Genomic DNA, 20294 nt, shown 5'->3' with positions numbered 1-20294 from the left:
CAGAGTTTTTCTAAAGATCCAGTTCTATGCAAGAGGATACTAAGGTATCTAAGAGAATTTAAACTTGACTTTGACAAGGGTACTTCTCATGTGCTGAAGCACCCTGCACTTTTCCAAATATCTTGAAGATGAATGCTGCCAACCTTTGTCTTTATGACACCTTACTCAAGAACAGGACAAATTATCAAACAGATGTTCCCATGAACCCAAATTCAAAATATTACTGGTCCCTGAGAATTCCCTCCCTTCAGACAGGGAGAAGTTGGCCACATTTTAAATCCCTATACATCATCAGCTCATAAGTTGAGTTGAATTAAGAAATGGCAGTGAGAACATGGTGACATAGCAAATACATCAGCAGGGTTTATGACGAAAAATGGTGGGTTAGCTCCCCAAGAAAGCAAAAAGATGAAATGTTCATAAATGTTAACCTAAGCCAAACAACCTAAAATTTGGCTAGCTTCAGAAGCTTTATAGTTAGCTACATTTCTTCTCTGATCCACAGATAAACATTACTACAGATTTTAAAAGAGTCTGCACTCATGCCAATTTGTACAGAAACAAAAGTTAAAGAAGGTATGAACAGCCCACCCATAACAATCACAATCCTCCCACTCCCCATTCCCCTACCCCAAATCATTCTTAAGTAGGCCAGGTCTTTCAGCTCTTAACCAAAAGAAATGATTCCTTAAGAAAAGAGCTACACTATGAGTTTTCATATAGATCAATGTTTATAACTGGTATTTTCAGGGGTTTTTGAAGCTTTTTCAATGATTTTTCTCAAATAAGCAATTAAACTGCCTTTGCCAATATCTGTGAGACTTTGGTAGCCATGTTGTATTTCATGTAAGATTCACCAAAGAGCTGTCTGTCATTCTCCAAGAAAATCAAAAGATTCATCCTTTTGTTATTAAGGCAACAGCCATTTTAATATTATTAAGGGAATAGGAATTGTTAAACAAATTCCTCTATTTTAAGAAATGTATTATTAATTACCCTCAGCTTTAGACTTTCTTTTTTACTTAGTTGAAACCAGACTATTTAATAGAAAGTGATTGAGTAGAGATAAAAGACAATGTACTTTAATAATATTTTTCTTATTCAAAAATAAAAATCACCACAGGAAAAGAGAAGTGGAAAATAGTATTAGTCCCACTGCATCTGGTACTTTCATACTGGCATACGTGTTTGTTGAGCTGAGTTAGGCCAATTTTAGAAACCCAACTGTCAAGGAGAAGAGGGCAGACTGAGCCCTAAATATACTTAGATAAGGTAATTTCCCCTTTGCAAAATGTAACTATTTGAACATTGTTATGAGATCAGATCATAAATGCTGTATCTATTACACAGGAAATGAATAGAAATATTGCATGCATAGTAGTAGACATTCAGCAAATACTAGTGGAATTGAATTAATAATGATATTCAAAAACTCATTCCTAGCCAGGTAAAAACTTAGTACAAATACAACTGGGAATTTCCATGATTATTATTTTTTAATATATTTTTATAAAGGGCTTAGGTCCTCCCTTTTAAAACTGCCATAAAAGCACTAAGAATAGCACCAAGATTTATATAATGCATAAGGCTTACTTCAAGGTAGCCATAAGAGAGATAGCAAAATAATAGTGACAGTAAGAAGAATTCTTCATTGCGTTAAGGAATGATGTCAAGAAATTTAAATTGGGTAGAGAGAGAATTTTAACGCAAATAAAAATGTACTCACAATGAAGAATGGCCTCAAATAAGGCTGCTTTCCATTTCTAATGTTATTCCTACAATGTTTTACACCATTCAAAGACTATAGTAACTCTAATTGGGTAAGAGGTCTTCACAGCAGATGCAAAGTGAGGGCAGTTATCCACAATGTCTTATATGATGATGACTGAATGATCAAGACCCCACATTAGAATAATGTGCCACACTTGTTAGAATAGTGGTTAATGTTTCACTTTGCTCAACTCTCTGTTTCTTTCACAAAATGGGTAAGTTTTCAAAGTCCCAGACAATTCTGTTACCTGAGTGGTGCCATCTCTGGTACTCTTTAGAATGGAAAAAAAAATGTGTACCTGGTGGTGCCCCCTGCCACTCACAGATGGCTGGCAAAGGGTCTACTGAAAGGGACCAGATCAACAACAGGAATAAAATATATGTGCAATGCTCCTTGATGCTTATCACCTGGCGAGACAGTTATGAAATATAGACTGAGTTATTCTAGGAGAAAGAAAAAAAAAAAGATCTAATCTAGCTCTTTAATTTCTTCCTCTTCATCCTTCAAGTATCAGAACTAGTGCCCTCCCCTTCAAGAAGCAAACTTCTTTCCCAGCTTGGGTCAGGAACCCCTCCTTTGTTCTCCATAGCACTGTATGTTCCCTCATGTAATCACAGCACTCACCACTGTGTCTCCTTCAGTAGACATGAGAGTTCCATAAGGACAAGGACTTTGGCTTTTTTTCCCAATCATAATATTCATAAGAACCTGTATAAGGCCAGGCTCATATTAAGGACTTAGGAAATGTTTACTGAGCTGATAAAGAGACCAAGTTAAGAGACCATATTCTTCCCTCTTCTTTTATAAATGGAGAAATTACAGGCCTTGCATGCACTCATTTGTTCATTCACTGAGTTTCAATGATGGAGCAGACACTGCAAAATGCTAGAAATACTGCAATAAAGCAGTCAGCTTAAACATTACAGTGTGATTTGATAAATGTTGCTAAAGATAAAAATGTTACAAGTCAACAAAGGTGGAGAGATATGGTACAACCTATCGGAGAAGGCTTCCCAGGAAGTAACACTGGAGCTGGGTTACGAAAGATGGGCAAACGCATGAGAGAGGGAGACAGACTTCTAGGAAAGGGGCCTTGAGAAAACATGGCATGTTCGAGAAATGAAAAGCAGAGGGACAGGATTGTGACTGAAGCCAAAGCTGGCAAGAAAGGTGAAAGCAGCTTATGCTATGCTAAGGAATCTGGGCTTTATCTTCAGTGGAATGGAAACCAAGGCAGCCTTGTAAGCAAAGGAGTGATGTGATCACATCTAGTTAGACAGAAGGTTCTGCAGTTAGCATGGAAGAGAATGGACACATTCAATAAAGTTCGAGAAACTAGGGACAAGGAGCCCAGAGACTCAGGCTGGGAATACTGACCTATATAAATGATCCTTAGCTAAACCAAATTGGAGAAAAAGTAAAATTAAACAAAATAAATACTTCCTTTCCTTGTGATGCTTATATTCTATTTCCCTGGTAGAAGCTGTCAACACCTTAGGAAAATAAACTGCATTTTTCTCCGGAGACTAATATTTAAATAACATTCTAACTGCCTTATAGTCATAATAACTTAGTAAAAATAAGTAAATCATGTTCAAGCTGAAGGACTTTCCATACCTGAGACACTCTGCCTGTTGGAATCTGAGTCCCCATTGCTGGAGTTAGAATTGTTGGAGGAGTTGTTGTCAACCCCTCCCAGGAGGGGGCGCAAGTGGCTTACTGAGACTTGTTCAATGAATGATGTTCCATACTTGCGAAAATACCACCATTCAAATATCTACAATAGAAAAATTCAAAGAGTGATTATGGTCCTTGTTACTGTTCATGATTTTGTACACATGCCCATGAAATATGCTGCATTTACTAATTACATCTACCTTAAATACTTAATTTTTACTCCAAAAATTTTGCTTTATTCTAAAAATTAAAGAGTTTAATAAAATTAAAATACCAATTACACTTTAAATTCTCAATGTAGTTCCCTCCACTTAATACTAGCTTTCAAAGAAAATCCATAACTATAATCATGGATAAAAGAACACTGTTAAGAGCTGCTCAATATTATTTTCCTCCAAATTTACATAATATTCTAACAAAATCACCATGGCTGAAAGACAACTCCAGAAATGTATACAAATAAGCAAGTTTTAGAAGTATGGCTTATGAAATATTCCAATTCTTGGCACCTTACATTCTGATAAAGCCATACTGCATAAAATTTTTAAGATAGCAAAATTTTATTTTTATTTTTAAAACAAGCATTTCCTTAGAGAAATGCTGGTTTTACAGAAAGAATGAAAGACATCCCACTTCTTGAATGGATGGTACTCCACTACTGAGAGACTTAGCAATGTCCCACCTGCTAAGAAGTGCTTTATAAACATAAGCATCTGTTGAACACCATTAAGGTTTCCTAGTTCACCAGCTTACCAATTATTCTATACTATGCATTGCCAAGGAGAAAAGAGATAATTTTCATTAATAAAAGGAACGAAGCAATAAAACTCATATAACTAGGCTGCAATCATGACTTCTAAGCACTGGGAAAGCAAGCGACCTCCCCCAAGCCTGCTTCCCTGGCTCCTTGGTCCCTCCAGCAAACACCTTCCCACCACTGTTCAAAGCTGCTTGCCCCCACATTCTTTCTTCTCCTTTCTGCCTGATTTGGGATTTGTTCCTTAAGCAGCCACAAATCAACACACAGAAGAAATTTAAAAATCAACTATATCCCAGAGTCTCATAGGATTAACTATACCATATTTTTATAATATAATACAGAATGTGGACTAACATAGAATTAATTATCTTTATGCTTACAAAAAGCAAGATTTTATTACCTACTCTGGAATGGACTTTGGGCTATTATTTAAAAATCAATGTTCTCTCTCTTCTGTTCTACAAAAAAAAAAAAAAAAGCAAACAAACAAACAAAAAAACCTTTTTTTTTTTTAAAGATTTTATTTATTTATTTGAGAGAGAGAATGAGAGAGAGAGCACATGAGAGGGGGGGAGGGTCAGAGGGAGAAGCAGACCCCCCGCCGAGCAGGGAGCCCGATGCGGGACTTGATCCCGGGACTCCAGGATCATGACCTGAGCCGAAGGCAGTCGCTCAACCAACTGAGCCACCCAGGCGCCCAAAAAAACCTTTTTTAAGACAAAAAGAACATCTATGAATGACCAGAAGGAGACATCAATTAAACCAAATGTTTCCAATTCTATGACAACTTTAACTTAATTCCAAAAAGTTACCCCTCTGACTATATGAATTTTCATGTGTTAAGACATTCAAGTAACTTCACTGGGCAGACAGGGAAGAGAATATGATATGAAAGCTAAAAAGGGACAGAACTAGCCTATAACATTTGGAATGCTAAGAATAAGAGATCTTGCTTGAAGGAACAAAGCTCAAGAATGGTAAATTTACAAACCATGAATCCAAGGAGTCTGTAACCGTAGGCAAGTTATTTCACCTATTTGAACATCAGTTTCTTCAATTCTAAAGTGGAAATCATATTCATTCTTTATCCTCAAGGGTCCTCCATTTTCACAGCCATGTAAAACACCTAGTTTCAATCCCCATGTAAAATCCCCAGTTCAATGCCCATTACATGTTTCATTCTCAAAAGTAATAGCAGAGCTACCATTTATTATATTGATGATATACATACCTCTCCTGCACAGGACACCTGACATACCGATGCACTCCACTCTCACTAGTCTGATTCAGGCTAGTACAGCATCTTCTTGTCTGTTACTAAGTTGTTGGCTGAAAGCCAAGAAATCATTGTGGAAAAGGGTACTGCTCACCATTCAGTTCTGCCCACCCAACAAAGCCCTTAAGAGATTCGTGGCTTTGCCTTTATTAGAAGAGAAGGAGGCTCCAAGAAACCCAAGAATACTGGGCACAGAACTGGCCATGGCTCTCAATCACTGTGGCGGAGAGCTTTTGTTGCCCTAAGCCTTTGCTCTGCTTTCTATATTATGCTGCTGGGCACCTGCCAGGCCTTCGTTCATTCACTCACAGTCACATACAGGAAGTGCTCCACACCAGTCAAGAGTTGTGCTCCAGGGTTATATAATGCACATGTGGCCCCTGATACCACCAGTCCATGCCACAGACCACAGCGCCTCTCACAGGTTGCTCCTGACGTAGCCTATACCCATCACAACACACACACACACACACACACACACACACACACACACACACACACACCTTGGAACTCCAGATTTCTCAGTTTCTGCAGAAGAATCACAGAATGTCAGTACTAAAAGGGACCTTAAAGGACCATGCACTATCTCCATTTAAAGAATGAGGAATGGGGGCACCTGGGTGGCTCAGTTAAGCGTCTGCCTTCAGCTCAGGTCATGATCCCAGCGTCCTGGGATCAAGCCCTGCATCGGGCTCCCTGCTCAGTGGGAAGCCTGCTTCTCCCTCTCCCACTCCCCCCTGCTTGTGTTCCCTCTCTCGCTGTGTCTCTCTCTGTCAAATAAATAAATAAAATCTTAAAAAAAAAAAGAAAGAATGAGGAATGACCAAAATCACACAGCAAATTAAGTAGCCGCTCAGCCTAAAGCCCCAGTTCTGTGCCACTAATCTCACCAGGTCTCTACAACAAGACATCTTTTTGTAACTCTGTTGCGCATTCAAACACAGACAGATGTAGCCTATCATTTCCCTTTTCAAATCTTTATTTCCTAGTGCCTTCCGATGACTCCGCTGTCCCTTTGCTTTCTCAGCTATCAAAACCAATCCAGAAGTAGTCTATCAAGTGGGACTGGATAATTCATTCTAAATGATTCATATTAACGAGGTATTTGCATTATAATACGAGACAGACCTTCCACCCAGTATTTCTAACGCAGGATTAACAGATCTCAGTAAAGACTGGGTTATTCATGCAGCTATTTGGGGGGTGGGGAAGGGTCTTCTCAGGCCTGTCTTTTTCACAGCAGTAGATGGCTTCTTATCTATCATGGTCCTTCGTTGTACTATACGAATGTCCCCATAGGGTACTGGGGACTCTAATACGTGTTGAAGGAGCAACCAGCAAAAGAAAGTAGGAAAGGACTTGAAGCCTTCTTAAACCTCAAACTAAGTCTTCTAATTTGGGGTTAGCAAAATAATTTGCCCCTTATCCCGAAACATGACAGGCTTTGGGCCAGCACCTCACAGTATTTTTAAATATCTGCACAGATCCAAGTGGGCAGATGGTGTTATTGAACACACACATATTTGGTGTCACTTTGAATTCTTCTCCCTGGTGCATAACCGACAATATAAACAGCAAAGCTCTCATCAACAAATTTAGATTTTAAAATTAGTCCTTGCACATGCTAGTAGCTTAGTGGGCTTGCCTCAGTGGAATAAAACAGGTTTGAATCTGACAACCATTGAATTAAAATATAAATTTACTATTTCATAGTCTTAAATGCATAATCCCTCTGGTGCTTTTTTTCCAACTCGCTTCACCCCAAAGATTATACAGATCAAGTAAGATGAGAACTAAAAAGCATCCATTCGACTTGGCATTTAGGAAATCAACAGTGGCCCTCCCATCTAGCTGAATTCAAAACCCAAATACACTTCATGATAGCCAAGTTTTGTGACTTTGGTTCTCCTGATTCTCTGGGGCTCAATTATCTGATATGCAAAATAATGTCACAGTAACCACTCAGTTAATGTTGGATGGATACACAGATGAATGATTACAAGACTGGATGGATGGATGGTTGGCGAATTAAATGGATGGATGACCAGGGCTGGCCCAGTGCTTTAATGGAAGATAGTCTAAATCATCAGCAGGACCAATGAAAGTTCTTGTGGAAGGGTAAAGAATCTAGCGAAAAGAGAGACATTAAAGATACAAAAAGTACAAATGACCAAGAGGCATGATGCCAAGAGCCCAGAAAGCACACCCACCCCACCTTCAAAAGGTAACCTACCATTTCTTGCCCTGTGACAGGAAGAAAAGGAAGGATGAATGAATAGAAGGGAACATTCTATTTTGGAAAATAGGGTGTGATATGAGCTGTTTCACCAACAAGAAGGCAACAAAGGGATAAAGTGGGTGACACTGATCTCAGTGGAGATGTGGGTAAGGCTTGCCTTCTGAGAATAAGGAGAGTGGGGATGGAATTGGGAATGTGAGAGTTGAAGCGGTAGTTTGGATCTATACCTCGCAGGACAGAAGGACCAAAAACTATACTTGAGACCCAGATTATATTTAAAATAAAGACCCATTTGTCAAGGACCCCGTTAGCAATGCCTTGTGACCTCCTCCATACGATTTGGCAGAAACAGAGAGAATGACCAAAAAGCACTGGGACTAGGGGTGGAGATCCAGGTTTGGAGCTGGCCTAAAATACAACTCTCCCACAGGGAAGGAACAAAAATCTGGCAAAGGGATAAACAAACAAGACCCTTCCATCTACCCTGCAAACCTAAAAGCTGAGTCTTCCCTGAAGACGCCGAGATTCTTCCTAGCCAATAAGCCCTCTTCTTCTTGAACTGCATGTTCTACATAAAAAACACTTCTCCTTGTGAATCAGGACCTTCCCTATACCCTATACCACACTTAAAAATGCTTCAAGATTCCCATACAGCAGCACCTTAGTAATTCCACACCAATTCCATGAAATCCACAGGAAATACAATGATGTCTCAGCCTGAAATTGGCTAAGTGCTTCCTAAGGATTAGAGTAGGTAATGATATCGCAGGAGAATAGACACAGTGATGCTGGAGATTAAAGAGGAAATAGGAAACTTTCCTGCAGTCTGCTCCCAAATGGAAAGACTGCAAAATTGACACCTGCTCCAAGTCTTCAGAAACATATCTGGTGGTGAACAGTTTTTTGGCAAAAGGGGATCTTCTGGGCTTAAATGAGATAAATCAAGGCAGTGGGCGTGGACTTTATAATATCCATAATCTTTTTAGCTTCTTGTTAGAATTCTCAAATACATCCTTGTCTCTGTACCCACTGACTCTTTCAGAGATCCCCCCCCCACACACACCCCACCCAGCTCCACATGATGACTGTTTTTCCCTTTTGGGTTCCTGTTATGTTTTGTTTAGGAATACTGACGTGTTATCGAAGGGGTCTTAGCTTCCCACCTCCTTGGTCTCAGCCAGTCCCCAGTCACTGTTCCCCTTAACAACTGAGGGGGCTGTGTGAAGAACTGGTATTCATGCCCTTCAACCCCCTTTCTTGGCCACATATCACCAAGGCTTTAAGAAAAGAGAGAAGACAGCAAAGTGAGGTTCTCTTCAAGGTCAACAGTCAATGATCCAGCCCCACCTCCATGTCTGTATGTTCATAGGATGAAATTTTCCACTGTAGCATTAATGTGTATGGCCTGGAAAGGAGCGTCACTCTCCTGGGGGAAAATCATGAAGAGTACTGACATGGGGAGAAGCCATCCCGCACCATGTGCCTCAGGCCCTGTCAGCTCATGCTGTGGTGGCAGCTATCCTCGTGGTCCCTTTCTTAGAGATTCTGATTCAGTTGGTCTGGAGTGGTGGTCGGATCCATCACTTTAAACAAGCTGCCCAGATAATTCTGACACAATCAGTTAATTCATTCACTCACTGGATCTCTGTGCCTTCAACAAATATTTTGTAAGAGTCTACCCAGGCATTATATTATTGTATACAAAAACACAGATATGGTCCCAGTCTTTGTGAAGCTTCCATTATACAGAGAACAAAGGCTATAAATGATGACACAAATAAAACATAAATTATGGTAAGTATCCACAGCCAATTGGATAAAGAAAAAATGTTCCCTCTACCCCCTTTCTTATCTACCTGACCCATTTCTGTGGATCTGTTAAAATGAAAACATTAACTGTTAGATACTACTCTACCCACCTTCTTAACACTTTTATGAGATGCAGAATGATACTATGGCAAAGCAGTGGAAATTTAAATTCCAGTCCTCATTCCACCCTTACCTACTAAAGTAACCTGAATTAAGTCATAAGCTTTCTGGACGCCTAGTTTTTGAGTCTTTATTGGTTTAAACTGGATGGCTTCTGAAGGTTCCTTTCCCCAGCCCTGTAAATACATGATTTTCAAGCCTCTCAAATTGTGCTCAAATCCAAACTGATAAACAAAAGCGTAGTTTTGTCCCTTTATCTGCCATTCTCTTCTTCATCCTCTTCACTTCTGCCTATCTAATCATTAATCTGATCCACTCAAATACTCCTGTCTACAGTCAGACCCCGACAGGCGTATGTCTACTCTCTCGCCTGGCACTTTTGGTCTCCTGTGGAAAATCATTATTCATAGTGACCCCAAGAAACTGTAATCTGATAAAGGTGAAGGAGCCTCGGTTTCCTCCAATTATCTGCAGGCTCCCCTACCATGTGATCCCCACAGCATCTCTCCTTCTTTATTCTAGAGACAAGAGATAACTTGCCTCATAAATCAACATAGCCTGACATTTATATGCAGCTTCCCACACCCCAAGATCCCTTCCAATCAAGTTTCCCTCAGTCTTTTTTTACTCTTACCTCCAGAATCATCAGCATTAGGGTGATCCACATGTCTGTCAAATAAAGTGCTATCTCAAGAGCAAGTCAAGTTCTCTAGATGGATAAGGAAAAGTTGAAAGGATCCATAACAATCTTCTAGTCCCACTCCCTTACTTTTGAACAGGAAGGGATGAAGGATGGTCAAAGAGATCCAGATTCAAATCTTACCATTTGTCTACTATAGAACTTTGGTCACATTATTTAACACTTGTGTCTGTTTATACTCAGCAGCATAAAGCCACTGCTACATCTACCACTTATAATTTTAAAGAGAATTAAATGAAGTAATATATACAAAGTGCTTAATATCTGACATAGAGTAGGAACTCAATAAATGGGCCTTTTGATACAACTTATTCCTAATTATCACCTCTTCTACACTTTCCCAAAAACATAATTTTTTACATGTAATCTATGAACTAAGTCTTTTATTTACTATTCTAATTTCCTCCTTTTATAGTTCTTGATTCTCACTTTTTAAAATTATGCCTCAGATGCCTCTTTTTATATCTATTTAATATGTGTGTAAAATGTAGGTGTAGGAGCATATCTTTTTTTTTTTTTAAGATTTTATTTATTTATTTGAGAGAATGAGATAGAGAGAGAGAGCATGAGAGGGGGGAGGGTCAGAGGGAGAAGCAGACTCCCTGCTGAGCAAGGAGCCCGATGAGGGACTCGATCCTGGGACTCCAGGATCATGACCTGAGCCGAAGGCAGTCGCTTAACCAACTGAGCCACCCAGGCGCCCGGTGTGGGAGCATATCTACATCCATGTTATTGGGGATCTATGTATAAATGTCAATATAACATACAGCATTTTCTCCATTCTACCAACATTTTGAAAAAATTAAGGGGAGCATTTTCTCCACATAACCACCTTACCACTCTCAAAAACAAAAACAAAACCCAGAAATTTTCTCAATTGAAATTAACATTATTCTGAGAGGCTACTTCAAGCAGACTGGGCATGTCCTTGCTAAAGCAACTAAAAGACTAAATTGGTGGGTTTGGACTGTGATGACAGGTGCAGTTCCTGGGGCTGGAATTGGACTGATATCGGGAGGCTTGTGCCAAGAGGGCAGAGGGGTCGCTTGGAGTTAAGCAAGGGAGAGAACTGGCCAGATGGGTATGTGGGCACAGGACCAAAAGGGAAGAGTGAAAGGTAGGTGGTATGTCCAAACTCTTTGCTGGTTTCAACCTGAAAAATTAAGAACTAGCAGTAGTATCTAGTAAAATACACATCGATTAGGATTAGTCCTCATTTATTTTTAAACACATTGGTATAAAAGACAGTAGCATTGCCAAACACATTTTATTTTATTTTATTTTATTTTTTTAAAGATTTTATTTATTTGACAGAGAGAGCGAGAGAGCACAAGCAGGGGGAGCAGTAGAAGGAGAGGGAGAAGCAGGCTTCCCGCTGAGCAAGGAGCCCGATGCGGGGCTTGATCCCAGGACCCTGGGATCATGACCTGAGCCAAAGGCAGACGCTTAACCGACTGAGCCACCCAGGTGCCCCCAAACGCATTTTATTTTATGTATATTTGTTCAGTTAGATGACTTTTTCAGGGTGTTTTTGTTTTTATTTACCCCTCTTCCCCTAAGACATCACACTGCATGATAATTTCAGTCTCCAGCATAAGAATCCTGAGGTCCCTAAACAACCATGTCCCCTGGGGCATCCCTGTACTTTCAGCATTCACTGTCTGGCTCCCCTTCCATTGCTCAGGGGAGAGTAGTTAGGTAATTGTCTCTCTGTGCCAGGAAACAAACCGCTAAGCACCTGATCCTTTACCTCAATGCTGCCTCTCCATGAATGCTCTGGGCCAAAAAGAACAGTGGCTAAATAGAAACCTCAACCCTGGGTACATTTCAAGGGCTAGCAAAGCTAAGTCCCCAAAGGCAGGACAACACCAATGCCCATAATCTCTAAAGCAGGAGCCTAAAGCTATCAAGAACTATTCCCGCGTCTAGTGATTTCGCCCTCAGTACAGACCAAGCATTTTTGAGAAAGGTCTTTCAGAATCTTCAAACATCAGAGGTTTTCCAATGCTCCAAGTTCCACAGCAGGCACATCCTGTGCCTTCTGAGAAGGCTACAGGACAGCTACCACCTGAGATGCGCTGCAGTGCCCGTCAGGTTTCAGCAGCTGCCCTCCGCACACAGGGAGAGGGGGTCCGGCACAGGGGGTCCCACTCTACCAAAATCCCTTCATTTGGAGAACACGAAAAGTAAGCGGATGGGACTTCACCTCCCTGACTTAGCAGGTAAAATGACTGCTGGACCTAGCTTACCAAGAAAAAGGAAATCACCGACACTCTGGAAATCAATTTATAGCCTAGCGAACCCACACACCAAGATAAAATCCAGCCTGCCATTTGTTCAGCAAGCTAGGAAAACAGCTGACAACTGAACCAGAAGGTGGTGAAATGAGTGACAGCCTGCCTGGGCTGAAATCCTGCTTTTCACTATTTGCCAGCAAGATGATCTCAGGCAGGTTACTTCCTTGCCTGTGCTACCTATTCAGCCTATGCATTAGTAAAATGGAAACAAGGCTGGCAATTACCTCCTCCTACTGTTGTGAGGAGTAAATGAATTCACATGTAAAGTGCTTAGATCAGTGCCTGGCACACAGTAAGCACCATCGAAGTGGGTAAACGTTCTTAAGTAAACATCCCTGAGAGAAGAACACACAAACAAAAAGCTACTTTCTGCATCAGAGTGAATTATTGATTTTAGCATGAAATTGCTATTCAAATTGTACCTAAAAGTTCACTTTTTCTGGTTTGTCTAATCAAAAAATATTTCAAAGATATTTTAGAAAGAAAATACTAAAATATTATTTTAAATGTAAATAATTATTAGATGGGGACTTGGAATACCTTCGCCTCTCCCCCCAAAAATATTCATGCTAAAAGGCTGCCATGTCCAGCACATATTTATTAATCATTTATCAAGCATTTGAAAGCATTTTCTAAGTTTGAAGTTTCTTCAGTCCATCAAGAATATCAGGTGGGAACCTGAGGACATAGGTTCTAGGCCTGGCTTTGCCACAAACTAACATGAGCTAAAGCAAATCACCTTATAGCTTTGTGAACAACTCTTTCCAGTATCCCTATTTTTTGCATGTCCCCACAGAACAGAGAAGACTTAGAGACACTGATGGGTGTGCAGATCTGCATTTAAGAGGCAATAGGGTACAAATTACTATACATACCTTATTTCAACCCATGTCAAGGAGAAGTTTTATTTATTTTTTTTTTAAGATTTTATTTATTTATTTGACAGAGAGACAGCGAGAGAAGGAACACAAGCAGGGGGAGTGGGGGAGGGAGAAGCAGACTCCCTGCTGAGCAGGGAGCCCAACGCAGGGCTCAATCCCAGGACCCTGGGATCATGACCTGAACCGAAGGCAGACACTTAACGACTGAGCCACCCAGGCGCCCCAAGGAGAAGTTTTAATACACTTCATTTCACCTTGGCTTGGTCTCTGCTCAGTACTGGGCTTTCTATGCAGATTTCCATTTATATAACCATTTTGGAGTGGTTCTTGCTGATGTTCTTCATATTCCTGGCCCAGTAATATCAACTTCAAACATCTCCTCCCTTGAGTCCAGCAACCCATGTGATACACAGAGCAAGATTAACCTGAATATGCTTTGACCACAAAAAAAAAAAAAATTGCTCCCCAAGCCACCACCATTCCTTTAAGCTGTTTGCAGGTTTCTGCCCTGTATACATTGTTCTACCCTCCATTGCTCTAGGTTCGTATATGTATTTGTTCCATGTTTTTGTGCCCTTCTCCCCTAAAACTTGTGTTTTTCTAGTGCTCTTCTCTTAACATCAACTCTGTAATATCTTTCTTATTCTTATCTCTATAAAAATTAGTAATTAGTAATCACAGCATTATGTGTAGACAAAAAAAAACAAAAACAAAACATTCTAAAACTTCTTTCTCCTTAAAGGCCATTTAATTATATTAGCATGATTACAGTAAATTAGATGGCCCTATGTAAGGTCACTTAAATTAAAAAAAACAAAAAACAAAAAACCTACTTCGGGTGTTATAATTTAACACACTTGTAATTATTTAGAGCATAAACTAATGGAGCCATAGAGATGATTATCATTGCTTTTGCCTACTTGGAATTTTTTAAACAAAGAAATAGGGAAATGGGAGCGCCTGGGTGGCTCACTTGGTTAAGCTTCTGCCTTCAGCTCAGGTCATGATATGAGGGTCCTGGGATCGAGCCCCACATCGGGCTCCCAGCTCAGTCAGGAGCCTGCTTCTCTCTCTCCCTCTGCCACTCCCCCTGCTTGTGCTCTCTCTCTCTGTCAAATAAATAAATAAAATCTTTAAAAAAAAAGAAATTAAAGAAAAGAAACAGGGAAATGTAAATTTTAAAAGAAAAGAAGATAAAGGGAAGAAAAGCTTAGAACTGCCATCTCCACCTCATACATTTAAAGAAACTGGGCTAACCACAATGAGATACCACCTAAAACCAGTCAGAATGGCTAAAATTAACAACTCAGTAAACAACAAATGTTGGCAAGGATGTGAAAAAAGGGGAACCCTCTTACACTGTTGGTGGGAATGCCAACTGGTACAGCCACTCTGGAAAACAGTATGGAAGTTCCTCAAAAAGTTAAAAATAGAACTACCCTATGACCCAGCAAATGCACTACTAGGTACTTACCCAAAGATACAGAAATACAGATTTGAAGGGGCACATGCATCCCAATGTTTATAGCAGCGTTATCAATAATAGCCAAACTATGGAAAGAGCCCAGATGTCCATCAACGGACGAATGGATAAAGAAGATGTGGTTCATATGTACAATGGAATAGTACTCAACCAACAAAAAGAATGAAATCTTCCCATTTTCAATGATGTGGGGTGGAACTAGAGTGTATTATGCTAAGCAAAGTAAGTCAGTCAGAGAAAGACAAATACCCCATGATTTCACTCATGTAGAATTTAAGGAACAAAACTGATGAACATAGGGGAAGGGAAGGAAAAATAAAATAAGATAAAAACAGAGACAGGCAAACCATAAGAGACTCTTAACTATAGAAAACCAACTGAGGGTTGCTAGATGGGAAGTGGGGGGGGATGAGGTAATTGGGTGATGGGCATTAAGGAGGGCACTTGATTTAATGAGCACTGGGTATTATATGCAACTGCTGAATCACTAAATTCTGCCCCTGAAACTAATAATATACTATATGTTAACTAACTTGAATTTAAATAGAATCTAATTAATTAATTAAAAAATAAAGAAACTGGGCTATATTTCTACTTATCTTGATTATGGCCAATAATCCATTTTGAAAAGAATGAAGAAAAACATTTTTAGTTGAACTGAGTCACATGTATTTTATAGTATCTCAAGACACTAAAATTTGACATAGAATTGTCTTTATTTTCCATTTTACTTATATTTTGTTTTTCCCCTTCAACAAAAGTAATATATGACTATTTAAATTTTTTTCAAATATTTTAGAAATATATAACCTGGGCAGTGGAAGGCTCTGTAAGTCCAGCTACCCAACATATACACACATGCAAGATAAATCACCATAAGCTGCCGGTATATATTCTTCCAGAATTATTTCCTGTACATATACTAACATATTAGTAAGCAGCATACTTTTAAATAGGAAGGATTCTACCACTTACCAAAATGAGCCCTGATATTAGTGAGGAAGTGCCTGTCAGGGCCACGTAGAACTTCGGTGTTAATGTGTTCAAAAACATGCTCACTGAAAAAAAAGAGAGAAGGAGAAGAATAAGGAATGCGTAAGTATGTCAATAAAACAGAGTGTTCCCTATTTTTCTCTCTGGTGAAATCATTTGTTTCTGATGACAAAAATTCTTAGAACCATAACAAAGTCCCATTAAAATGGTTCAGCATCACAAAGGCTCAGAATGCTAGATGTCAAGCGCTATATCCTGAAAGAAAATAGCCACATAAAAGAGAAAAAAGCAGCTTTTTAAAAAGTTTCTGCCTCCCAAAACTATTGTTGTGAATGGTCTTCATGGATTCATAACCACTGAGGAATCTAATCAAAACTATTACTAAACTGTCAGTCAGAAAGAGAAGATCTTACATATTTTGTCAGAACCACACATTAGAGTTCTTGATGAACCAACAAGGAATACTTCAAGCTTAGAACAAACGGAAAATAACTACAGTTGATCCTTGAATGTGTGGGTATTAGAGGCACCAAACCTCCACACAGTCAAAATCAGCACATAACTTTTGACTCCCCCCCAAAACTTTACTAATAGTCTACTATCACCCGAAGCCTTACCAATAACATAAAGTCAACTAACATGTATTTTGCATGTTATTTGCATTAAATACTGTATTCTTACACTAAAATAAGGTAGAGAAAAGAAAATGTTAAGAAAACCATAAGGAAAAGAAAATACATTTTCAAGGCCATATGGTATTTATTGGAAAAAATCCATGTGTAAGTGGACCCAGGAGGTTCAATCTCATGTTGTTCAAGGGTCAACTGTATATTTTTGGCAGTTATTAAAGATTTTAATACTATTATTACTCCTAAGAAGGAAGGACAAATTGACAAAGTTAGCATGCATTAGTAAAAGTTTTTTCACCTTACTTAAAAGGCTGTTAGACTGCTCATCAAAATAACTGGAGTCAATGAAAAAAAAGATAAAAAATAAACCACTAAAAAGGAATGTGCAGTCAAGAACTTTTCTGACCAATTTCTGCCACTCTGTTCATATCAACTATACAGTTGATCTGGCTATCCATTAAGTAAGGTTCACTTCCATATTTTATAAATACATGTTAAGTCATTATCATTTGTATCTAGTATTGCATGAAACTTTTATTATTACCAAAACAACAACTGACCTAAAGAGCTTTCTGCATGCATATTCATATTTCTTTACTGAGTCCGTTTGTGGAAGGGTATCACATTGTCTGGTTTTAGAATGAAGGATGTTAGAAGTAGGGCTTTGACATTATTAGGGGGAAAGGCTTTGGCATTTGTCCTGAACTCGACGCAGAAAGCCAAGTCACCAACATGACCACAGATCCCATGTTCACTCATTCAACAAATACTTCTCTCTGTTTATGAATGAGACCATGGACAAGGAATGGAACCATGAATCAGACACAGTTTCCAACATCTAGAAGGCCACAGTCTAATTGGGAAATGAATAAGTAATTACCATAAAGTTTGATAAGTGCATAGACAAGTCCTGAGCACAGGATGTTATAAAAACAAATTAAAGGTGTTGAACGCTACATCTGAAACTAGTGATGTACTATAGGTTGGCTAATTGAATTTAAATTACACACACACACACACACACACAGACAAAAGGGATGCACCTGGGGCTGAAGGCTGGAGAAGATGTCCAGGAGAATAAGTAGGAGTTAACTAGACCATAAGCTAGGAGGAGGGACAGACAGAAGGGCAAGGTCCGCAGAATAAGGGGGGCTGCTTTGAGGTACTAAGAAAAGATCACAGCCTAGGGCACCTGGGTGGCTCAGTTGGTTAAGTGACTGCCTTCGGCTCAGGTCATGATCCTGGAGTCCCGGGATTGAGTCCCACATCGGGCTCCTTGCTCGGCGGGGAGTCTGCTTCTCCCTCTGCCCTTCCCCCCTCTCATGCTCTCTCTCTCTAATAAATAAATAAATAAATCTTAGAAAAGATCACAGCCTTTCCAAACATTTGTAGAGGCTGAGGAGGGAAGCAGCTTGAGCTGTGGACCTTTTGCAGAGATGCAGATGTAGAAGGGCGCACGGATTCCATCCTTCCTGGCTATCGGCCATCCCTCCCCTGCACCCACTCTTAACTGAGTTTGTTTGACTTGAGGGCTATCACTTGTAATCTCAAGAGTCTGAACTAACACAATGTGCTCAGTTGATAGTCACTCTCTCTGCTTATGCTCTCTCTCTCTGTCAAATAAGTAAATAAAATCTTCAAAGATAAAGGCACAGAAGATGCAATCGGCCAAGCCTGTAGAGGTACAGCTGAGTTAAGGCTGGGTTTGCTTGGTCATTAAAAACCCGAAGTTGTGGTGATTTGTCATTTCCCAAGCAAGATGGTGGAAAAAGGAAGATTTTTTTAAAAGGAGAAAATTAAACAAACAAACCTAGAGCTTGTAAATGCCAGTCTGATTCTGAAGTGCCTAAAATTCTCCAAATTTCCATCCTCACACTATAAATGACCCCACATTCCCCATTATTTTTTTAAAAGGTCATCCTAACAGAGTATTTGCTTCATTTTATAGTTATGAACTCTCATATATGTATCATATACTTTTCAGTAGGTTTCTGGGGACAAAGTGAGTATAAAATTCTACGAAATCCATTTCTAAAAAAAAGAGGAAAAGATGTGCCTGAATTAGAAAAGTCCTTTAGTAGCCCTGCTATAACTACCCAGCAACAAAAGCACAAATCAATGGAGGGGAAAGATCTACTGAAAATCATTAACTCAAGAATTAATTGATCAATGAAAAAGAAAATTAGGGCGCCTGGGTAGCTCAGATGGCTAAGCGTCTGCCTTCGGCTCAGGTCACGATCTCAGGGTCCTGGGATGGAGCCCCACGTCAGGCTCCCTGCTCAGCGGGAAGCCTGCTTCTTCCTCTCCCTCTACTGCTCCCCTGCTGATGCTCTCTCTCTCTGTCGAATAAGTAAATAAAATCTTTAAAAAGAAAAAAAGAAAAGAAAAAGAAAATTATGTGAGTTATCTAAAGAGATAAAACTAGACAGTGTTCCCATTTGGTTTTACTTACTTAAGATTATATAGCAGCGGTAATTAATAATTAAAAGATTCGTCTCTGTTATATCCAGTTGTAGAAAGCTACTAGAGTTGAGAGATCATGTAAAGTCATTAAAAGAAATAGAGACACACATAGAGAATGACAGTAGCAGAAACAGAAACACTTCAGAGAGTGGGAGGTGTTCCTTTAATAACCTATTAACCTTACGGTCTTTCTGAATATCCTGGCTGAAATCACTAAGACATGGCATTTGGCAATTCTGGGCATAAATATCAACACTTAATACTTGCCATTTCCATCTATCTATGTATTTAGTTAATAACAAAGCACTTTCACATATTAGAGAGTTTAATTCTCACTTCAGCTCCATAAGGTCAATATTATTATTCATGGTATTTCACAGCTGGAGGAGGGCAAAGACCTGAATGCCAGCAGTCCTGCCCCCAAAGTTCAGGTTCATGACATCACAGGGTGCATGCAGATATTGCTGACAAGCAAGAAAAAACAAAATAGCAAATGGAAAGCCTTTCATTTCAAAAGGAGAAGAACTCTAAATAATCATACTAAAAGACTGGATGTTTTTAATACTGTACTTATTTTTACCTCTGACCTTTAAAGATAAGTTCCCTGTGATCTTATCATTGGCGTGTGCAGCCCCGGGGCGGGAAAAGGCAGGTAGGCACCCAGAAAGAAGGGAGAATCTAATTGAAGATTCCCTCATTAAATCAGGAGGGTTGCACGCTGCAGACCAGACTGCCTTAAAACAAGAAATACCTTGCCTAGTTTCATCAGCAATGAGGGCCACTAGCAATTATTTGTTAAAACATATGAGGGCCTGATAAAGTACCTAAAAACTGCAGCAGAAAACTGTGGGGTATATGCTTTGAAACAGGATTTTCCTGCTATAGACGTATTCAACTGGTTCCTCCGTACCTGCTAGGGCTAGGCAAAACAAATTCAAAAATAAAGACTAATCTAGCTTTGTGAGGAATAAATTCATAAAATTTCAATAATGTCCTGTTTCAACCTATAGACAAAAATTAATAAATCAGAAGCCTTTTCGTCTGCTCCAGCAGGGCACTCCTAACTGGTCACTGCTCCAAGAACACCGCGGTAGTGAAGGGCAGCCTTGGGGACTGAATCACGGAGCATTCTGATGATGCGCAACTTCAACTTAGTACAGTCTCCTCATTTAACTAATGAGCAAATGGGAAGGAAT

General features: G+C 39.5%; 1 protein-coding gene across 2 annotated transcripts in view; it reads right to left on the bottom strand.

Annotated features, from left to right (window-relative positions):
- ST7 (suppression of tumorigenicity 7) overlaps positions 1-20294 on the bottom strand; it is a 184514-nt gene that overhangs the window by 102608 nt on the left and 61612 nt on the right. For both annotated transcript variants that reach the window (XM_021699418.1, XM_044920175.1), the window contains exons 2-3: positions 15989-16071; positions 3389-3548 (exon numbers count right to left, since the gene is read on the bottom strand). In XM_021699418.1, coding sequence (XP_021555093.1) covers positions 3389-3548; positions 15989-16071 — 243 coding nt within the window. The remainder of the gene's footprint in view (positions 1-3388; positions 3549-15988; positions 16072-20294) is intronic.

Source organism: Neomonachus schauinslandi, chromosome 12 (genome assembly GCF_002201575.2).
Source record: "Neomonachus schauinslandi chromosome 12, ASM220157v2, whole genome shotgun sequence".
NCBI lineage: Eukaryota > Metazoa > Chordata > Mammalia > Carnivora > Phocidae > Neomonachus > Neomonachus schauinslandi.
Note: the sequence above shows the minus strand (reverse complement) of the source record. Positions and strands in the feature narration are given on the sequence as shown.